This window comes from Anser anser, assembly GCF_964211835.1.
Source record: "Anser anser genome assembly, chromosome: 4".
NCBI lineage: Eukaryota > Metazoa > Chordata > Aves > Anseriformes > Anatidae > Anser > Anser anser.
The window spans coordinates 74,697,404-74,719,208 of record NC_139724.1 but is presented as its reverse complement, the minus strand read 5'-3'; the positions used below and the strand labels follow the sequence as shown (position 1 = coordinate 74,719,208).

General features: G+C 39.2%; 2 protein-coding genes across 17 annotated transcripts in view; one reads left to right on the top strand and one right to left on the bottom strand.

Moving 5' to 3' along the window:
- Positions 1-21,805, top strand: part of CTNNA2 (catenin alpha 2) — a 476,933-nt gene that overhangs the window by 314,989 nt on the left and 140,139 nt on the right. Inside the window, exon 1 of one of the 16 annotated variants that reach the window (XM_083835466.1) lies at positions 7,577-7,709. The exons of the other annotated variants lie outside the window; for them this stretch is intronic. The gene's annotated coding sequence lies outside the window, so the exon portion shown is untranslated. Of the gene's footprint in view, positions 1-7,576; positions 7,710-21,805 lie in introns of those variants that run through there. 16 annotated transcript variants of the gene reach the window in all.
- Positions 5,097-6,977, bottom strand: LRRTM1 (leucine rich repeat transmembrane neuronal 1; the record flags this gene model as incomplete). Its single annotated transcript, XM_083835475.1, has 1 exon — positions 5,097-6,977. One exon carries the CDS (start codon positions 6,975-6,977, stop codon positions 5,412-5,414), a length of 1,566 nt encoding a protein of 521 aa, XP_083691601.1. The 3' UTR covers positions 5,097-5,411.

Here is a 21,805-nt window from a genome sequence, read left to right as displayed (position 1 = left end):
CTCTAAATGTGCTTTGTTGGTTTTCTTTCGCATAGAGTATGCTCTGAATAGTTGCTCCTAATACCATAATAGCTCTGGTTTATGTCAGTAATTCTATGAAAGGTTAATCTTTAAATCACCAGCATTTCCTAAATTCCTAATCAACATCATGCTTGGAAAGGAGCTCGTGTAAATGTTCAATTTGTTAATATTAGACTGGGTTGAGCAGGTCAAGGAAAAGCATAACCTTGGTGCATAATGATAAACTGAACCCAGCAAAAATACCTCAGATATGTTTGTCGTAATAGCTGTGCATACAGAAGTCGAATATGAGGGAAAATGAGCGTGGATATAATTAGCAGGAGAATCTGCTGTAGCACACGATTCCCCCTCTCTCTAAATGGAGGTTTCTTAGAGGACAGAAAAAATGAGATATGTGGCTTATAAAAGTCTGATTTTCTAGGAAGTGTGTGGTGAGCCATGACTGGGATAGGTAGGAAGTCCAGCCAGCAAAGTGAGTGGAAGAAGCAGTGGAAGAGTGAACAACCTGATGGACGAGGGGATGTTGAGCTGCCCGGGAAGAAGTTCATGGCAGAGGCAATGATGGGGCTGCCCGCGGGTGTCTGAGAAAGCGTGTCCGTGTGCTCCTCTGCAAATGCGTGTGTGTGTTTGAGAAGACAGAAAGAGATGCTGGGTATCTTGCTTAAATCACTGCTGTTTGTCCTCACCACGGCTTCAACGTGGGAGGCGAAGGCACCGAAAAATCTCATTTACCTCGCGTGCGCGGTGGTCACCTCGCCTTCTCACCGGCTCTCGTCTTTCCTTTCATCTCTGCCCTCGCCCTTTCCTTTTCTCTTTCGTGCTCTGTGGAAGTGTTTGGTGCGGTGCCCTCCTTTCCAGAAGCTGTTTCATCCCCGCTTGCACAGTTTTAAAAACTGCTTTCTCCACCCACCATCAGTCTTGGTTTTCATCTGTGCTGGGCCTTTAGATTTGCCATGTTTAAAAAAGAAAAGGCAGAGGAAGCCAGCCATAACCTCATTTACTTGTTGTTTCTCCATCTTTTGTCTCCTCTTCATTTCTTTTATTATTATTTTTGTTATTATTATTATCGCACTAGCAATAAGCTTCCTAATCAAATACTTCTTATTTGCCATTCCCAATACCACTGGAGAAGCCGGAGGGAAGGGGAGGGGTGTGCAGAGCATCCTTTTGCTATCAGTGCAGAACCAGACACGTACAAGAAACAAATTTAGTCCATCTCAAAAGCGAATGAGGGGCTTTTTACCAGAGCCAAAGAAAATGATCAAATAGATACACTTCAAGTACTCCTCGATGCCTTTGCTATAAAAGCACAGAGCATCTAATAAAACGTACAGAAATATCCTTAGGTATCAGTAATGGTCTTTCTCTGCACACGTGTGCAAGGCAGTTGCCACCCAGGCATGGGACTGCATCTTCAGCCTGCTGCAGAGCATCTCAGTACGACTGTGACACGGAGAAGCAGCTCATCCCCCTGGTCGAGCTCCCTGCAGTACTGTAACAGCATGGTAAAGGAGGGAAGTTGCAGCTTTAACACAGAGTTTCTTTGTATTTTATATATTCAGGCCAGAAACAGAATGTGGTACATTAGCATCGATTCTGTGGTTTCATATCACTTTTTTTTTTCTTTTCTTTTTTTTTTTTCTTTTTTTTTAGTACAGAATGAAAGGAAAAAAGACAGAAAGGAAAATAAATCATCCCTTATATACATTCAAAGCATACACAGCAACAGTTCCTTCATCACTGGTTGCACTATGAGTGTGTATTGATGCTAGCAGCAAGAGATTGCATATTAGAGATCTATAACACTGAGAGTGTTAACCAGCCTCAAAAAGGTAGTTCTGTAGCTTGCCTTTCACCCTGTCTTACATATTAAAAACATTTCCAAAAAAAAATGTTAATTACCTAATGACAAAAGGAAAATTAGCCTTATTAAGTGGAACAATAAAAAGGGGAATATTTAAAATATTTTAATTCCTTTGATTTTCCCCAAGTATCTCCTGAAGAAGAAACTGTCACAATTAACCCCAAAAGCATTTTTTTTTTTAAGCCGTATAGTAAGCCAGGATAAGGGGATCAAAAGAGGGAATGACATATGTTTGGACAGTTGGTAAACATGAAATTTGAAAGGAGGAGTGAGGGAAAATCACTGCAGTTGCCATAAATACATTATAAATATAAGAATTCTCTTATATACCAATGCAAGCAGCCTGGAGCAGGATGAATAACTGGGTTTGTAATAGCTGGATTGAAATGAAATATTGCACATTTATTTTTTATTGTCCTTGTAGCTCTCATGTAAACTTTCAGAATAGATGTGGGCAGCCAGGAGCACAACTCTGTGCCATGTAACAAGTGACACCCAGGGACCCCCCTCTTTCCACCAGCAGAGGGGTTGCCAGATCTTCAGACAGTTTCTGGAGATCATCAGGAGGTTGTCTCCAGAGGACATTACCCTTCAAAAAGATGTTTTTCATGAAGGTTGTGAAACACCTCATTTTCCGCCATTTAGTGAGCGCTGTCCTCTCCACGGAGGATCCATCCATCATCCTGCTGGAGGTGGCAAGTCATCGGTGGTCATTACCTCTTCTTTGGGAGAAATAGCAACAGGCAGTACCGAAATTAAGCCCTCCCTTCTGAAATCGCTGCACCTTTAAAGCAAAATGTTCTGTTCGGTTTACTCGAGCTGCTGATGCAAGACGCATGAAGCACAGAGATGAATAAATTGCAAAGGTGGAATTGCTCACGTCTTGCAAATGTTGCTCGACGTTGTTAACACCAATAAACAGCGGGAATAATTCCAGAGGGGTGCAAACACTGGCGTGTTTAAAATCCAACCCACAAATATGCTAAAAATACATAGAAATACAACCACAGGACGATTGTTTGTCGGGATCAGTTTTGTATCAGATTTACAGGGCCAAAAACATGACAGCACTACTACGTTTCCTTGTAGCAACAGGGGGTCACTACAGAAAGAAAGCTTTTGTTTCTTTTTTTTACCATACGTAGCCAATATTTTAGCAGTCATGGTTGGTTTTGGAGGCTTGCTGGCAGCTAGCTGTAATCAGTCCTTCTGATTGCAGTGCTGGGTGGTGATTTGAGGAGCATACAACACAGCCCAAAGTTAGCCTTGTTTTTTTAGTCTTTCGGTTAAAATCCCTATTGGTTTCAGAGGGAGGGTACAGAGGGAAATACACGTTTTGGCCCTCAGTTAGCATGGCACAAGGTATTTTCTCTCCTTACCTACTCTACCTTAGCTCTTAGGTTCCCATGTGGGCGCCCTGCCTTGCAGGTCCCTTGAGAGTTTCAGGGTGGATCAGGCCCTCGTGGGTTTGAGGCACAGAAACAGAAATGTGCAGGTGTTTGAACAGAGAAAGGCCTCGCTTTGACAGAGACTGCTTGTTTCAAAGCTGTGGGTAAATTTTCAGTGACTTTAATTTAAATATATATATAAATAAATAATAAAATAAAAAAGTTTATTTCCCATAAAGAATCCTCTCCCAATACATATACTCTCATTGGTCTCGTTGATAATGTTATAGTCTCATTAAATAAAAAATGTTAAGAGGCTATTTCATATTTAATATTAAACAGGGCGAGGGATGTACCAAATAGAGGAAAAAAGTTTGGAACCCTCCAAAATAGTGTCAGTTAGATAAAAATATATAAAATTCACTCTTTACAGTTAAAATTAGCAGCTAAACAACTGGAGAAACAGTTGCTTTGCAGGAGAAACAAGAAAAAAAATAAGATCTGTGCCTAATCTTATAAGTCTGTTGTAGGCTTTTGAGTATAGGTGGCACTTGGAGGCTATAAAAAAACCAAACCCATGTTAAATTAAAACGGATGTTAGATTTCTCATCTTTTCCTCCATTGCTGGCAACTTAAAAATAGAGAAATATGTACAAAGCATAGCAATGTTACCCAGTTCTTGATTTTACTTTACGTTTTGCTAGCATGTTATGCTATATGAAGAAAAATTCAGGGTGCTCTGCCTGCTGTTATAAAACTGCCCTGTCTTCATTAGTATGAGAGGAGTTGTTCCAAAGATCAAGCAGTAGGTTGTTCACATACCGGAATGAAAAACCCGAAATACGAGGAAAGGAAGCCTTTATTTAAGGGCAATCAGAATAAAACAGCCGTGTGATTCTACATTACCAAATGACTGCTCGTAACCATGAATTCCGTCTTTTCGGTCATTAGGAGGGAGGGTGCCTACGCTCTCAGCCTCTGCAGAGGTTTCGGGGTGGTTTTATTAGTGGAGGCTGGTGATGGCAGTGAGGGGCACGGGGTGGCTTTGCTCAAGAGCCCAGAAGTGTGCCCGGATGGCTCCGTCCCCCTCGCAGCGTGGCAGCCGAGGTTTTGCACGCCCGGCACACACAGGTTGCACCACTGAGAACTGAGCCCCTTCTGCTCTCCTCCTCTCATCGTGGCTCTACAGTGCACGAAGCAAGGGTTTCTCTGCTCTTGGCATGTCTCAGAACAAGCATAAAAGTGGGAAATGCTAGTAAGAGCCCTTCAATTTAGGTTTTTCCATATTTTTTTTTTTGGTCTTAAACAAAATGATGACTAGTACTTTTTCGGCAGTGTTTCAGTTGTTTGGGTTTTGTCATTATTATATTTTTTTTTTCAAAGAGACTTTGCAATATGATCAGTTGTGATACAAAATACTTTTAGGGGTTACAATGCAGGTTTTTAGGGATCTTACAGCAACTTACAAGTGAGCTGTGCTTAAAAAGCCTCAGAAATCCTGTCCCGGGGACACGGGCAAAACTTGAGCCTTTCTGAGGTGCACCAGCTCCTTGCTGTGCTGACATCCAGTTACAGGTAGCACATTAACAAAAATAGAGTTCCAGTGTCATGCTTCATACCGCCAGTAACATCATGTACGTGAATGTGTAATAATTACAATGGGAAGCCATCGGGTTAATTTTCATCTGTCTATTTTTAACGTGGCTTCGTTGCTTCCAGACTTTCATTTCAACACTCAGAATGAAGAGAAAAGAGGTTAAACTGTTGCATTTTGTATACAGGGAACAATTTATGTAATATACACCAGTCTGTAAAAACTGTAAATGCTATTTTTTTTTATTTTAAACATTTTCCTTAGTTTACAAAAGATCAATAATCGGTACCTTTTTACACTCTCAGTTTCCTGAATATTGACAGATCTTCAAAGGGAGTATTAGCATAGGAAATCTTAAGATTGGCTGTCCTGAAGATTTTAAGACACGATAAAGCTAAAATATCAAGTCCTGCCGGCAGCTCCTCCTGCGATTTCGGCAGAGGAGTGCCTGTGAAATCCTCAGCAAAGCCCAGCAAACCCCCCGCTCCGCTCTCTGCCTGCACGCCGCTATTTGGTTGCACACTGTTTAAATCCCCAAGGCAAATCACACCTCGCACTCCCTCGCTGGCTGCTGGTGACAGGAGCAAGATCCGTACTCGTTAATGATCACCAGGGCTCCCTCGATGTGGTTGGGTTTGTAATCAACGTAATACTCCTGGGCTGACATGGCAGCCATTTGATGCATGGTCTGTTTCTGCTTCTGCTTCCTGCGCTGTGTCACAAAGCACTGTCTTAGCTGCCTGATGCTGGCAGGAAAGCACTTCCAGGAGACGTACAACACTAAAACCACAATGAGGAAGCTGAAAATCAGCGCCATGGTCCCCGTCACCACCTTGTGAATCTGCACGGCGTTCTCGGCGCTCTCGCCGGGCAGCGTCACGGTGATGGCGTACGTCGTCGGCTCCTCGTCGGCATCCGGCACGTTGGACGTGGCGGTGGCCAAGCCGTAGCCGAACATTTGGTCGCTGTTGTTGGTCACGGGGGAGAGGGTGTTGACGCTCGTGGGGTCCGCCGCGTCCTCGCATAAGTGGAAAGCGTACACGGCGTCCAGCACGTCCTCGCCCTGCGCGTACTCGGGGGTGGCACAGAGCAGGTTGCTGTCGTAGCGGCCCTTGAAGTTGCTCAGCCAGGAGGCCAGGGCGCAGACGTTGCGGCCGCAGTCCCAGGTGTTGGCGGAGAGGCTGATGCTAGTGAGGGACTTCCAGGAGTCCAGGATGCGGGAGTCGATGTAGGTCAGCCGGTTGGAGTCCAGCTGCAGGGACTTGAGGTGAGGCACGCTTTCGAAGACGTGAGGCTCGATGTACTCGATTTCGTTGCCAGAGAGATCCAGCTTTTCCAGTTGCCATATCCAGTCCAAAGTGTTGACGACGATGGTAACTTTATTCCGCCGCAAGCAGAGCGAGTGCAGGGAGATGAGCCTGGGAAAGTGGGCTAAATTCACCTTCACCAAGTCATTGTGCTCGAGGTGCAGCTCGGTGAGCTTGAACAAGCCTGCAAAAGAGTTTCGAGCCAGGCTCTTTAACTGATTGTATCCTATGTCTAGAAACTTCAGGCTGCGACAGTCCTGAAAAATTCTCACCGGCACGAACTTGATGGCGTTCGACCGCATGTGCAACGTCGTGAGTTTTCTCAGCCCGTGAAACAGGTCGGGCTCCAGCGCCTGGATGTTGTTGTACGATAAATCCACACTGCGCAAGTTTGGCATGGGTCGGAACGTGGTGTTGGGCAGTTGGGTTATTTTGTTGGAACTCAGGGTGAGCTCTTTCACTCGCCGCAATTTTTGAAAGGCATTCCCCTCCACTGAGCAAATGTGATTGTGATCCAGATAGAGCCACGTGAGCTGCATTAACCCTGTGAACTGTCCGTCATGCAGCTCTGAAAGGCTGTTGTACCGCAGAGACAAGCCCATCATGCCCGACAGGTTGCGAGGCATCTCTGTGAGATTCAGTGATTCACAGTACAAAAGCCTGCCCTCACACCGACATAGCTGTGGACACCCACTATTCACGGCTGGAAGCATTTTAGAAAAGATACCCAGCGTACACAATATCAACCCCGGGGGCTTCCTCAGCAGCCAGTTTAAACAGAGACCGATAAGAAGGAAATCCATTAGCAAGAATATTTCCAAATATGCTCGAGAATGTCCATTGAATCTTTTCAAATTCTACATCATATTTTATTTAAGGGAAAATAAAAAAATAAAAAATAAACAACCAAAAAAGCCAAAACCAAAGCAGAACAGCAAACAACAAACACAGAGCCAAATATTTCACTTTACAGCATGCAGGAGCTGTGCAGCATTAAAGTTCACAGACATTCAAAGGTAAAATGATAGTGATTTTGTTCATGTTAAAGGCTGCAGCAAAGAAAAAAATCTTTCTTCATGAAAGAATTTAATTAAAAAGTGTCTTACCCACCCTTTTCCAGAGAGTGACAACCTCCATTCAGTTGCTTCCTTTGTGTTTGGACTAATTATATGCAGAGCTAAAAAAGACCCCTCTGTGCTACAAATTCAGTCCCTTTCAGTGCTGTGCAAGGCTGGCAAGCTCACAATGTCTCACTTCGCTTCTGCTCAAAGAGCTCAAGGCTTGTCCAGCTAGCTTTTTAGCTGACTCCTAGGACCTGCAAGTTTCAGAACTATGTGCATGAGCTTGATCTTCTCCTTCTCCCTCTGTCCTTTTCTCTGCAGTTAACACTGTGGCGTGAAAAAAACTCCAAACTCTTTACTAACGACTCCACAGGATTTGGCAATCTGTTTAATGTCCATCATTTGCAACGACCATTGACCGGCACAACCTTTACTCCATAGAGAGATTACCATGCATTCACTGACCGGCTAAGGGTAGCTTTATTTCCCATTCTTTGTTCGCTTTGCTTGTTAGGTGATGCTTAGAGCAGAGAGACAGCAAGAATCCCTTCCCTTCAGCCGAGCAGTATGTTGGTAGAGCATGCAGAGGCACCTAGTGTTCACTGAGTGTCGTAAGCTGCTCATGATTGTACGCCTGCACTGTGCATCTCAGACATGGGCAGATGGAAAAGGGGTGGGCATAAAACCAAACGCCGGAGCGAACCGGGAAAGTAATATATGCTCTTTGATGAAATGGAAAATACTTTAAGCCTATCTCTCCATTTCTCAAACACGCACGCACACACAGCCGCACAAATCATCAACAGCGAGGCAGTGCTAAGTAGGAAGCTTGAGAATTAGGTTTCTTTCCTTTTTTCTTTTTTTTTTTTTTTTGCTTTTGTTTAAAGTCTGAATTTATAAAGCCATTAGCCGGGAGAGGGAGATACTTGATTTCTTGGTTGGGAAGGAATATGTAAACCAGTATCTTTGGATTGCTTTTTCTCTCTAATTCTGTTGATGAGATTTGCCTTTCAGAGACTTCGGGGTGGGGGGGGTGGGGGGAAATGTGTTTTTATTCTGACATTGTCTAAATAGAGCATGATTTGAAATTCTGTGCATTCTTTCTCATAGAAATGCAGCCAGAGCTCTGCAAATAGGAATGTCTGCTTTCATATAAGCTTAATTACATTTGGTCGTTTTCCATCCTGCATATTTTGTGTGTGTTCAGCACATGCCTTTCCTAAAGGCTTTTTTTTTTTTTTTTCTTGCAGTGTACGTTATGGCACACAAAACTATTATTCTTGCAGCATAAAGAATACTGTGCTTTTGGAATAAGATCAGCATATAGGTTGCTCTGGCTGCGTCGGCAGCATGCAAAGAAGGGGTGGAAAACCCAATCAGTTAATAAGTTCTGCAGATTGTGCTGCTTTTTGTTCCACGTACCAAAAAAAAAAAAAAAAAAATCCTTGCCTGGTAATTTGCAGTCCTCATTATCTATGGGAAATGCATCGACAATGAGCTCTCTCTCTAATTTTTACCGACTGAAAAACATACAATACTTCTGTCAGGAAAACGCTGGCCATCTTTTCGTATTATGAAATAGAGTCTAAAGCCTGTGTGCTGGTGAATGCGATCAGAGCTGACAGCTCACGATTCTGCATGAATCCTCTATGAAGAAGTTTCACATGGAAATACAAGTATTGCAGAAGATTGGGCTAATTTTCTCTTTAAGTCAAGATCGGTTGCGAAGTACCGGAGGCAGGGCAAAACTGTTTCATTTCCTTGCTTTTTCACAGCCACGCTAATTTTAAAAATCTTCTTTTTGAAGTATTTGTTGCAGAGGTATGAAATGCTGGAGCTGTTCGTCGTGTGTGAGTGTGGCTGGCTGCTGTGAGTGTGTGTTCGTATAGATCAAGGAATGCAGTGATTTGATGCAGTAAAAGTTCTTTTGCAGAAGTCGTGGAAAACTTAGACTCTTGTTCATAAAAGTGCATGAAAGAGATTCATTAGAAATGTATTTGCTGAAACCATTCTTAAATAAATTACAAATATAAACCACTTTGAGTGCAGTCTCAGAACCTGGGAATCAATGTGCTTTAATGTTCCCAATCCAGTCTATTCATGTTCTTCTGCTATTCACAGCCCTTGCATTTCAGGGGTCTCAAAGCAAAAAATGTGATGCTTTAACACCATATGAACCTCTTGTATGTTTTAGTGTTTGGGCAGGAAAGCTGAATGTGTCCCTCCTCTCCCAAGTTCGTGCTGTCTTGTTCAAAGCAGGCTGTTTATGCAAGTGTCCACTGGTTGCAGTACACCTTAATTCTGTTTCTCAGTACACAAAATCAGGAGGGAAAGCAACGACAGAAGCAGGATAAAGAGCAGAGAAGCAGGAGAAATGACTAAAAAAGCTCTTGTGCAAGAATGCATTCCAGACTGCAATCCCAAATATTTTGATGCAGTTAGCAAAAATAAAATAAAATAAAAGATGATTTGAACTTTACAGATACTGATCAAAGGTTCAAAACGATGAGGCTGTTTCACTTGAAAGACTGCAACCCTGCAAGTCTTGATGAGGTAGGTCTCAATTCCCTCTCCCATATAACAATTTGGAGACAGATCTGCAAAAGTAGCCCTAAAAATTTCATCTCTGTCTGGAAGGAAAGCTGACATTTTCTGCAAATCAGATGACGATAATGATCACTTAGTTACCATCTAAATGCTATGTATAAAGTGAAGAATTCCTCTGGTAGAGATAAAACTCCATGATACATCAATGTGAAGGGCTGAATACTTTTTTCTGTGATGCTTCTTCTTGCTATCACCTGGGATACAGCTTGGATCCTAACCAATCTGCCTATTCCCACACTGGCATATAATCTATTATCATTTGGTTGCCAGAGGTAGAAATTAGAGCAGACAGTAGAAAACCTATATAGCATCAGCTGGAAGGCTGACAACTAGAATTAGGGACCCAGAATTAATGGCCCTAAGCAGAATCTCACAGCTCTGTCAGAGCTCTATTGCACAAGAGACTCTGCTCTTATTTGTCCAAAAATGTGTTTGTAGAAAACAATCCAGGTAGTCTTAAAATGAGAGACCTCAGTGTACATTTGGGACTGTGATGCTGAGGCAGAGTCGTAACCAAGTGTGAGAAATGGGGCATGGGGATCTGAAAAGACAAACCTCGGTGAATACATGGCTTAGCTCTGAATTACCTTTTGTAAATTTGTTTTTCTCTGTTTTTAAACTTTTTTGCGATGTACTTCTTCCAATAAAACTAGGAATACACTTTGAGCATGACTGCAATGCAAAGGGCTTAATTTCTACTGTCTGAGCTGTTATCACAGCCAAACTGTTAAGTTTACACATTTTCTGGTGTTTCAAAGCCTCTGGCAAATCTCTATAAATTAGTGGATTTAAATTAGCTTTATTAAATGCGCTATTATAGATCATTTTAAGAAGCACAGACTAAGTTTATATGTATTTAAGGGAGATTGATTAAATCAACGTAAAGTAGGTTACAGAAGAACAACTCAAGTAAAGTTTTAGCAAGTTTAGGTGGAAAGCTATTAACTGGAGTCATCACAAGCGAATGGGGTTGGGACAGAGCAAGCAAAATCAGAATCTGGTCCCTAATGTCTAAAATGCATATATACATGTTTGAAAGTATTAACCACCACCAGCAAATAGTCATGTTTATCATGTATATGAAGTACTGAGTATAGTTCTTCCTTCTGGCATTTTCTGAGTGGTTTCTATCAGTAAAATAAAAAGTGAGGCTTTTAGTAGTAATTTTAGTTTCCTTTCATGAGTGGACAGACTCAAACCTTGATCTTACACAGTAGTCTTTAATTTTCAGGTGCGCTGAACCATGGCGTTTCATATAAAAGAAACATTTAAAAACAGAAGAGGGAAGGAAAAGATTTGACTGAGTAAAGCAAATTAAATCTGTTATTTCTCTGATATTTATATCTTCTACATCCCTGACATTTGGTTAGCTGTCCCTTCCATATAGAATTTAGGGTTTCAGGTAATAAGAAGTCCATCACCTGTATAACTTGTCTTTTTTAGCAAATGTAAAAATGAACTGTATTACACAAGCTTTTGACCAAAATAGCCCTGGCTACTCAAGATGCTAAAGTAATAGTGATAATTGCCATTCATTTCTTGCAGTGCAGAACAGATACACTGAGTTTGTAACTACCTTTAAACAATAGATATTCTAATGTAAATCATCTTATTGTTTTTGACAATGTGGTAAACACTTTATCTCTCAGTACAGCCACTCCATTGTCATCATCAGCCATGTTCAATAGCAGATATTCATGTATAGCTCTATAAAGCCACTCATGGAAGAGACCTATGTGCAGAATTGTCAATGCAGTGTGAAAATGTCAATTAAAAAAAATATGTATTAGTGATAAGATGAAGTGGCTCTCTCATCTGTTCATTACTAGTAGAATACTTGAATAAGCTAGAGAGTTACTGATTCTCTTAGGTATCTGTGAAATTGCATATGGATTTCTGAATGTGCTGTCAACGCTCTAGGCGGTGTTATTGGTTGTGAATGTCTAGGTATAATGGAAAGATTAGTTGTGTTACAAAATTTAAAATATCTCCTTTTGTCATTAATCAACACATTGGTGAAGATCTTTTAGCATCTTGGTCAAGCTAAGACTGTTGTGTTACAGTCAGGTTGCCAGCTTGTTGGAACTCCTGGTTTATAGGAAAAGTGAAAAATTTTACCTTGGTTTTCAATTAACTTTTGCTAATTTATATGTCTAAAAATGTCTTGGGAAGTCTTGGAGGAAGCATTTGTAGAGAGCAATGATTAGCATTTGTGATGGTTTTGGTTAGTCATATTTAATTAGAAATCTATTAGTTAGACCTTCAGAAAAGGTTTGTTTGTTTCAAGACCTTCCCAAGTATTTCTGGAGGTGCCAGAGAATTGAAAGTAGTTGATTTCCAATTAGTTTAAGAGCAAAGGGGGCCACAGCCTATCCATACACCAGAATGCATCTGTTTTGCCCTCTTCTACCTTCTCTAGTTCATCCATAAGGATTATTTTTTAATAAAATACAATGCTAAATGCTTGTTTATTTGCATTTCAGGACTTATTTTCACTGAAATTATTCTGTTTTCTAACTTGGATGTAGCTAACCCAAGATGGCTGCTAACACCACTACGTCTCATTTTGTTCAGTTGGTCGGTTATTTTATCATTGCTCTATTTACTCAGATTCATCAAACTTGAGAGAGCTCAAATGGTGGAACCATGAGTACACAGCAGAGTGGCAGAATAGAAGAGTTGCTTAGGATATTTAAAAGTCACCTGTAGCCAAATCAGCTGTGGCCCTAAACCTATCATGTGCCCATGACTTAGACAGGTGCTACGTGCCCTTCCCCAGGAATGACTTGTGTTGCTCAGAAGGTTGGCAAGTCTCATCTGCGGACACAAATATAACCATAGCAACAAACTTCTCCTGTAGTGAAGTCACTCATATTACGTTGGGATTGCCTTCCTGATGCAAAACTGTTACGTTTTTTAATTGAGGACATAATTTTGGTGGCAGTAAACACTTTACAGACTCTTAAGTTGCAGGAAATAGGGAGAATTGAGAGGAATTTATGAAATCAATTATTAAAAGCTAGGATGAACAAATTAAAAGCTGTTCCTGGCAGTATCCTAGAAGGTCTTTTTACAAATGGATGAATTGCTCTTGGAAAATTTTCCCAGAGCAGAAAATCTGTTCTTCTCAGTATTAGACAAACAGTTCTTAATCTTTTTGTTGCTGTTGTTGTTGCTCCTTTCCAAATGTATTTTAATGTACAATCAGAAAAGATAACTAGCCTTATGCTGGCTTCTGTAGATACCTAACTACAACAAACACAGGATGATGCTAAAGTCGCTGTGAAACAAGAATTTTGGAATCAAATAAAGACTTTTATTGAGTTTTCTTCCATCAGAGAGGGTACCATTTCAATTGACTCCAAAGGCTTTATGGGGAAGAAAGCTATGGTTTTGGATACTGCTACCTGGAAGTTACAGAAATGTTCCTAGATCTGACTTCTGGAATTACTTAAGGCCAGAACAATATGAACGAGATTATGGAGTCATGGAAAGAGATGTTGGACTGTAGCAGAATGCCTGTAGCAAACAGGCAATCGGCTCTTTGGCAGACTACATTATTCTCAGTTATTCTCAATGTGTTTCTTGGTATATCTTGGCACTTAGAAAAGACAGTGTTTTTATGTTTCTCTCCTTCTGCTCTGATGATAGCCATAATCTGAAGGGAAAACTCTGGGTAAAAATTGTTGAAATCATGCTTGTTTCTCTATTGCGTTTCATTGGGATATTAGAAGGAATCTGAATCATTACAGAGAAGTCATAATGCATAAAGCAGATTGCAGCCTCACATTTCAGACAGAAGTCATTGTGATTTTTGCAAACTTAAGACGCTTTGTTGACTACCTGAAATATTTATGGCTTAATTACGTATTATTTGCAACTGATGTAATGTCTAAGAGCAATAATCATGGGTCAGGAGTCTCAGAAGGACATATTTAAAGGCATAACAAAAGATGGTCATGACTTCTAAAAAAAGAGAATAATTTGACCTTTTTTTTTAAAGCTTAAAAATACTGAAGCAATATCAAGCAGTTTCATAAGGTGGGGGTTGTGTGTGGTGTATACGTAATCTTAGAAACCCAGCTTTACTCAACAGCTAATTTAGTTTTGTGAGAATCAATGGTAGGCTTTGAAATGTGCCTTCCTGCCTCTTGTTTAGTTTTATTTCAACGTGTTTGTGTGTCTACACTAAAGTTTTATGTCTTATAAGGAAGAAATGTACAATGTAATCAAAGGTTTGTGGTGCTCCTTTACTCTCAATAAATGTGTAGAAAGGTATACTCAACCCTGTAAACATACCCGAAGATCCCAAAGATCCTGAATTTACCTAAAAAGCTAGAAGAGGCATATGTAAACCATGTTAGGAACACATACGCAATAAGAAAAATGTAAGTTACCTACACATTATATATGTTTTTAGAGGTGAAACAGCAGATTTGAGGGCAAATAGTAATAAAACCACAGGAGTTGCTTCAGATATGTTTAAATTTCATCATATTTCCTCTTCTACTGCTGTAATTTTAATTCTTCAATATTTATGTAATGTGTAGAATTTGTAAGTTTTATAACTTTTACTCAGTTTATATTTTAAGTGAATGGAAAAATGCATAATCAACTCGAAAAAACTGGAAAGGCTCAGCCTGTTTTTCAAGATATACGATTTTACTTTGTTTGGAATTCTAGAGACCATTTTTAAAGAACACTTGGCTTACTTCTGCTCTTTTTTTTGTAGTGCAAATTAATTATAATTTGACAAGAGAGTGCTTGATTTTCTTCTTCAGAGTTGGTGTAGTGCCAAGCTTTATTAGTTAGAGCCTCTAAATCAAAATCAAAGGTCAGTATCCGTGAAATGCCTGTGGCTCAAGATATATTGTAGATCTTTCCCCATTATTTAGAGATTTTTGTCTTTGAAAATGTGTGTATATATTTAAATGGATACTACTGTATGTTCATGCATGGCTGTGGAAGAATAACCATTTCTCATGATTACATTGGTAATATTCCAAAGAGCAATCCTAAAGATGTGAGAAATTATTGGTGTGAAACTCTTGAATTATGTACCTCTGTGGCATAATCTGTAAACTCAGGCTGAAGGTTCGTGTCCCACAGCATGTTGTACCCAGTGATTCCACTTCTTCTCCCAGCCATGGGGGTGATGGGCAGAGATCCTTCTCCCAGGTCTCCCGCAGCATCATCCTCCATCCACCTGTAGCCTGTACTGGCATCTATGTACACGTTGCTCAAGTGGGGCCACTTGGGGAACAAGGTAGTAGAGGACTAAAGCTGACTAAGTGAGCTACAATAGGGATTGCTGAATATGCCAGAATCAAGTTTTACTCCTTTTTCTAAGACCTTAGTCTTCCTACATCTAGTGATCTAGTGGTTTCATGTTTTTTTGTTGTTGTTGTTGTTGTTTTCTGTTCATGTTTTTTCATGTTGTTTTCTGTTTCCAGCCTTTGATTTCAAGGATTGTGTCTTCCTGTATAACACTCAGCATGGCAGGAATCTCTTTTTGCTACGTCCTAATGAATATGGTAATAATCAACACAGCTTGGATGCTCACGGCAATAAATGCTGGAAGAGCATAGTTGAATTACAATTGTACCAGAAAAGTAATCAGTACAACTGAGGTTTGGTCACATTGGCTTCCTATAGCCTGTTAGGTGAGCTTGGACCATGCACTGACGTTAGGTCAGTAGAAGTCCCTTCTAGCTGTTTTCTTGGCCATGAGGACCATGAAGGCAATGAGCTTCAGAAGATATTGAAAATGTAATGGGAAGAAGCTTTCCTAATGATAGAGATAGCAAATGAGGTTGGGAGGTATTTGCTGCTTTATCTTCTGACCAAAGAAAATAGTACTGACAGCAGTTTAAAAAGCAGTTATCTTCCCCCACCTCCACCCCCCAAAAATAAAAAGGGGGAGAAAAAGAAATAACACTTTTGGTAGGTGCTGTTTTTCCATGGTCCTCAGTCTGCTGGACTGTGGAGCCCACTGGATGCTTTTGCAGCACTGCAAAGTAATGCTGACCTTGGGATAGTTCCCTGAAACACATTCAGCTGAGTCTTTTGAGATATGTTCTCTGACTTTCTGGATTTTCTGGCACCGTTGTGTCCATTAAATACTGATTAGATTTCAGAAATCCAAGAGACCAAATAATGCTATTATCTGTTCTCTACTTATCTTAATAATATTGCCAGTAATATTCCAATATATCAATTCTAGGATATTCTAGACCTAATCTGATGCATGAAAAATATGGACACTATGCTTTTTTGTTTCAGAGGCAGAACAGAACCAGTTTATTTATGGATTGAATTTTGCTATATTGCCTAGAGATGATGGTAAAAAGTGAATTAGCTGCTTTCAAGGACTGTTAGAGAAATACATCGTTTTTCATAATGTTTGATGAATTGCTTACAGTACTTGTTTTACTTAAAACTGCAATTAAAGATCGCCCTCTAGTCAAAAGAAAAATGTGATAAAAATGTGACTTGAAACTGGGCAGAAAATTTTCTAAAGCCCTTTGGGATTAATTCCAGTAATTATTCAATCTGACGTTTTCCAGAGAAATGACCCTTTATGTATGAACTCCATTAATCATAATAATACAGTTCACATGTCAGAGACTTCTGTCCCATCACTTCATATATAAGATTTAATAATAGACTAATAAACATCCTTACTAAATATAAGAAAATAATAAACTGGTTTCAAAACATCTCAATGCATCTGAATTGGTTTTATCTAGGTTTTGGCCTTGTGAGGTGGGACACGTTGTGCTTTGTGTGCACACAAATGGGCTGAATTTCTAGGCTGTAGCTGTCATTGGCATCATGTCTCCTGCTAATTTTGTGCAATTTCATTCATAGCATTTTAAGGACTTTTTGCTTTCTTTTCTCCTTTGACCTGTCCTGCAGAGGTTTGGTTTGTCTATCTATCTGCCTGGTTGTAAACATTTGTTTTATGAATTTGCTTGTGTAAATAATTGGGCTATTATCTTTTGCATGACTTGTATGTAGGAAATAAAAAATCTACTTTACATTGTCTACAAACAGAAGAGTATTATTTTTCTTGCATGTGAACTTCTTGCATATTATTGGAACTGCACAGTGAATATTGAGTATCTGTCTGTGATGATAAGCAACTCTTAAGAAGATTGCTGTTATGTCTGTCATCGTTTCATCAGCTGAGGATATTCCATAATATTTTCTTGCATTAAGAAGTGGTGATTTAAAAATGTAGCTGTGATTAGATGGTCCTATTTGAAGAATTTACCGTTCTCTTTTCAGATTTTGACATTCTTTTGTGTTTTTTTTTTTTTTTTTTGGAACTGGGAAGTGGAATTATCTATGCTTTGATGAGAAGTGATAAATATAATCTTTGCTGAATGTGGATAAAAGACTTAGACAAATGAGATTGTTTTAACACAGCCTCCTTGTGCATCTTCTGACTTATTCAAAATCTAAAATTGGAGAATAATTCTTCGTCTTTGTGGGGTTTCCTTTACATATATATATATATATTTCATTATGAAGCAATATACAGTGTACCTAAACCATTACATTGACTAATGCTTTCAGTTCAGGGTTTTTACATGTCAGTTGTCATTCTTTGCACATTCCAGTAGATGGCAACTCCGGTCTTCTTGACATTTCATCTCCATTCAAACTAGAAATATCTTCTGTGCCCTCCCCCCCACCCACCCCCCTCCCTGCTGCATCTCATCTGTATAAATGGCTAAAAGTTTCACAGAAACGTGTTTCAATTTTACTTTTATTGAAATCACTACATAGTATCTGATTTGAACTCAAATAGTACCAAAAAGAAAGAAAAAAAAAGCCCATAAGCACGAATTCTCCTGGATCATAAAGCACACACTGAATCCCCCATAACTTTTAAAAACATTTTAGGAGTTTTCATAAAAAGGATGAGTACCCAATTTTATTTTTATTTTTAATGTGAAACAAATGAATGGATCGTCAGAAAATACAATGTGCTAGCTTTAAATTTGATAGCCTGACTAAACAATCTAGTCCATATCTCTTCATCCTTAATGTCAAATTATTTGTTATCCCTGTGCACAGTAAATACTTGATTAAACTTTTAAAAAGTTGCAAATAATATTTTTTTATGAATATGGTGATGATGAGGATTGTCTTGGGTGAGGGGAAATGTAGGACCCAGGGTTTACAGCGTCATATTAGAGATGAGGATTTTCTCAGATTCCCCTCTGTTCTTTTATTCTGTCCCATCGACTGTATTATTAAAGCATCAGTGTAGAGGAGTCTATTTCTCCATTTTCCTCTGCTGACTTTCACAACTTAAATACTTGCATGTAGAATTTCAAGACGTAAAACAAAGCATCTCTCTCTGTGAATGAATGCCAGACATCAACAGGCACAAAAGGTTGTGATTGCTCTGCCTGGGTTGGAGACTAATGATCATAACACTCATACAAAGGATCCTTTCTCTAACTCTCTGTATCAAGGCTGCAGTTTAATTTTCAAATTACTTCCACTACCTAGCAAGGTTTTATTTTGCAGTTGATGGTCAAAAAGGGACAGAAGGGGGAACAGTATATATAGATAGATAGATATAGATATAGATACATAAATGAAAAGCAGGTCTAACTTCAAAAGAATACATGCTAATTAGCAGATTTGTTGTTGCTGTTGTTTTTGTTTACCTATTTCATCCACAGAGCATTTTCAGTAGTTGTGCAGGAAACTCAAACCACCAAAGTCTGGTGCATCAGTGATGCTATTTGATGCTCCGTCTTACGGTCAGAGACAGATACAAACATTTATTGTTTAAAATCAACTGCAAAAAGTTCTAAGGCACAGCAATGTTTAAGGCCAGATTTAGATGTTCATGCTTTTATTGGTTTAGTAAAATCCTTAGTTTTCAACCCAGACTTTATTACTCTGTGGACATTTTTACTTCACAGAAACAGTATTAAAATAAATTATGCTCATATAGGACAAGCAGAATATTGGTCTATTTAAGCCTGACTGATTTTTATGTAACAAATTAGAGAGCAAGGTAATTAAATCTCTTTTGAATGTCTGTTTCATCTCTGGAAAGAATCCCAAGAACCTTAGAAAACCGACTTTCGGGTTATATACAGGTCCTGGGTCTATTGCAGCCAAGTGGCTTGTTGCTCATTATCGCATTTAGTGCTACAGAAACTACTCCACCAGACTCTTTATTAAAACTTGCTTAAGGCTAGCATTTTCCCTTGGGTCAATAATGACTTTAGAGGAATGGATGTAGAAGCTAGATTTGTTCTAGCTACTGGAATGAATTATGTCTCACTGGGGCCCCCAGGCTAGTATTTCAAATTCGCCACCAGGCGCTTCATCAAAAATTCCATTCCAGTATTGAAAAGACCTTGTGCACCTATTAGTAAAAGCAGAGCACGCATCTGAAGATCTTCCCCCTGCCCAAACGATGCAAGCGGATATTTTTCTCCATTGACCCCACTGAGTTGCTGTGCACACCAGTGAAAAATCAGGTTTAGAAATGTCTCCTGAAGATTTCATGCATCAGGGAGATTGTTGCCAGTGATTTCCGATTAAAATACGGAGCACAAACAAAGCATCAAGCTAACTTTCTACTGCAGTGCTCCTACAGCTAATAGCCATTAAAATCCAGCAGCTCATTTTGGTGGTGTGAGCACAGTATTTATGAGGGGGGTACCATATGCAAATACCTTTTCCTGCTGCGAGCCCTTGCTCAGAAGTAATCCAGTCAAAGTCTATGCCTATATCTTACTCATATGAGCAAATATTTCCAAAATATGCAGCTTCCTCAATAAGTAAAAACAACTTTTTTTTTTCATAAGTTTGGAAAATCTTCTCATGTTGATGGTAAGATAAGATACGAATGTAGATAAGGTTTTGGATTTATGATCCCGAAACAAATTGCTAGCTTTCCCATTTCTGGTCTAGTTTTTAAAAACAATCGTGTGAAGTTTACAAAATGTAATGGCATCGTATATGGGCATTTGTTCTCTTTCCGTGTCTTTACAGACTCAAATATCTGTTGAAATGCAGCAGCGTTTGATATTAAAAAGAGAGAGGTAATGGGTAATAGGCGGACAGGTGTTTGGCTTTTCTTTGTGCTTGTCAAGGACAAAGTCTTTCAGTGCGTTACTTGGATGGCTCACAAGCACATTCGCATTCACATCTTATTTTTTCTTGCTGACTGGCTTTTCCCTGACTGCTATGTTCAGAGATTTCAAATGCAACATTACCGAGGAGGTGCCATTAAAATCTGAATCAAATGGTGAATGTTACGATAGATATTGCACTTCAACTGCCACAACTGTAGCCCAATATTAAATATATATAATTATTTTCATATCTACAGTGACATTTTCCCTATAACCATTTTCATGGTCTATTTCTAAACTACCAACTGAAGAAATTGTAAAACATTCTTCTGCCTTTGGTATCCATCATATACCACACTCCTTACTTTTCATCCTAAAACAGATTTTCCAGATGTTTCTCTACAGAACATGGAATAAACCAGTTGAACATCCACAGTAGGCAGTATAATTGTATCTGCCTTCTTGTAATATGTTTATTTATTCTGTATTGGGATTTTAGAGAATAGCATTTTAACAACATCATGGCAAGGGTAATTGAGTAAATATTGTGAATAGGTAAGTTTTTCTTCACAGTTTGTAAGGCTGAGGCACTACTTCAAGTAGGAGAAAAAAACATGACATTTGTAATCCAGGCAGCTCAAATCAAAATATAAAGAAAAAGAAAAAAAAAATGTATATCTTTTGTGTGTATACACAGTATATATGATCCATTTCTCTTAGGTTCTATTTAATCCCTAGAAAGAAAATGCAGATTTTTGATCAAGATATGAGACGTCAATTCTTCAGCATGAACTTTTCCTGTTCAGTTTCTACTTTAAACAGCAGTGATCTAATACAATAGTGGACCCTATCTTAGGTGCTCAGCTTTATTGTTCTTTAGACATCTTTTAAATTGTTTGTTTCTTTTTACTTTAAATAAGTTAGACTTCAGTGATGTTTTTTTAGAGCATGGAGGATAATCAGGATTTAAAAACATGTTCTGATCTTTTACAGATACTCAGGGGCTGAAATGGATTTTCAGCAAAATCATGAGATTTGAGTTTCTCAAGTACCTTTAAAGTTTTGAGTCTCAGACCCTGACAGTATTTTGGAGCTTTCTCACCAATAACATTTTTTCTTTTTTTCCTGGGAGGTTCCCATCTAACCCAGTCTTCTTCAAAAATATAAACCACTTTTATAGCTGGAGTTAGAAGAAAACCCTATGCTTTTTTTTTTTTAAGGTGATTCTTTCAGTTGGTTATTGGTGGGCAAGTCATTGCAAAACAAACCTTTGTAGTTCATAGAAGTGCAATGGATTTAAGAAGTCACCTATTCCATTTTTCTACTGTAAAGCATATCAATTTTGCGGTTCCTGTCTCATTGGCTTCTCCTGTAAGCCTCCAGGATTGAAGATTTCTCAAGGAAATCTATTTCACTACTTTGTTTTTCAAATGCTGAAAGTTTAGCAAACACAGTGTGTTCAAGCTTTTACTGTTGATGGGTCGGGTTGAGATAGTGCCAAAAAGACCATGGTATTCGATCTGAGACGTTGGTAGCTCTGAACACAGCATCTCCCTGGCTGCAGCGAGGTTTCTGACTCTGAGGACAGTGCTTGCTTTTTCTGCAGCTGGGTAACACTGATGACTCATGTTCCATTTGTGATTCACTAACGCCCCTGGAACCTTTTTTTTTTGCAGATTTTCTACTACTCATTCTGTTTTATAGCTGGTTATTCTTGACTGAGTGAATATGTTGCACATGACCCTGTTGGATAGCACCTCTCTCTTTTTTTTTTTTTCTTTTTTTTTTTCTTTTTCTTTTTGAGGACATAAGTGTAATTTGTCAGGTTCATTTTGAATTTTTATTGTA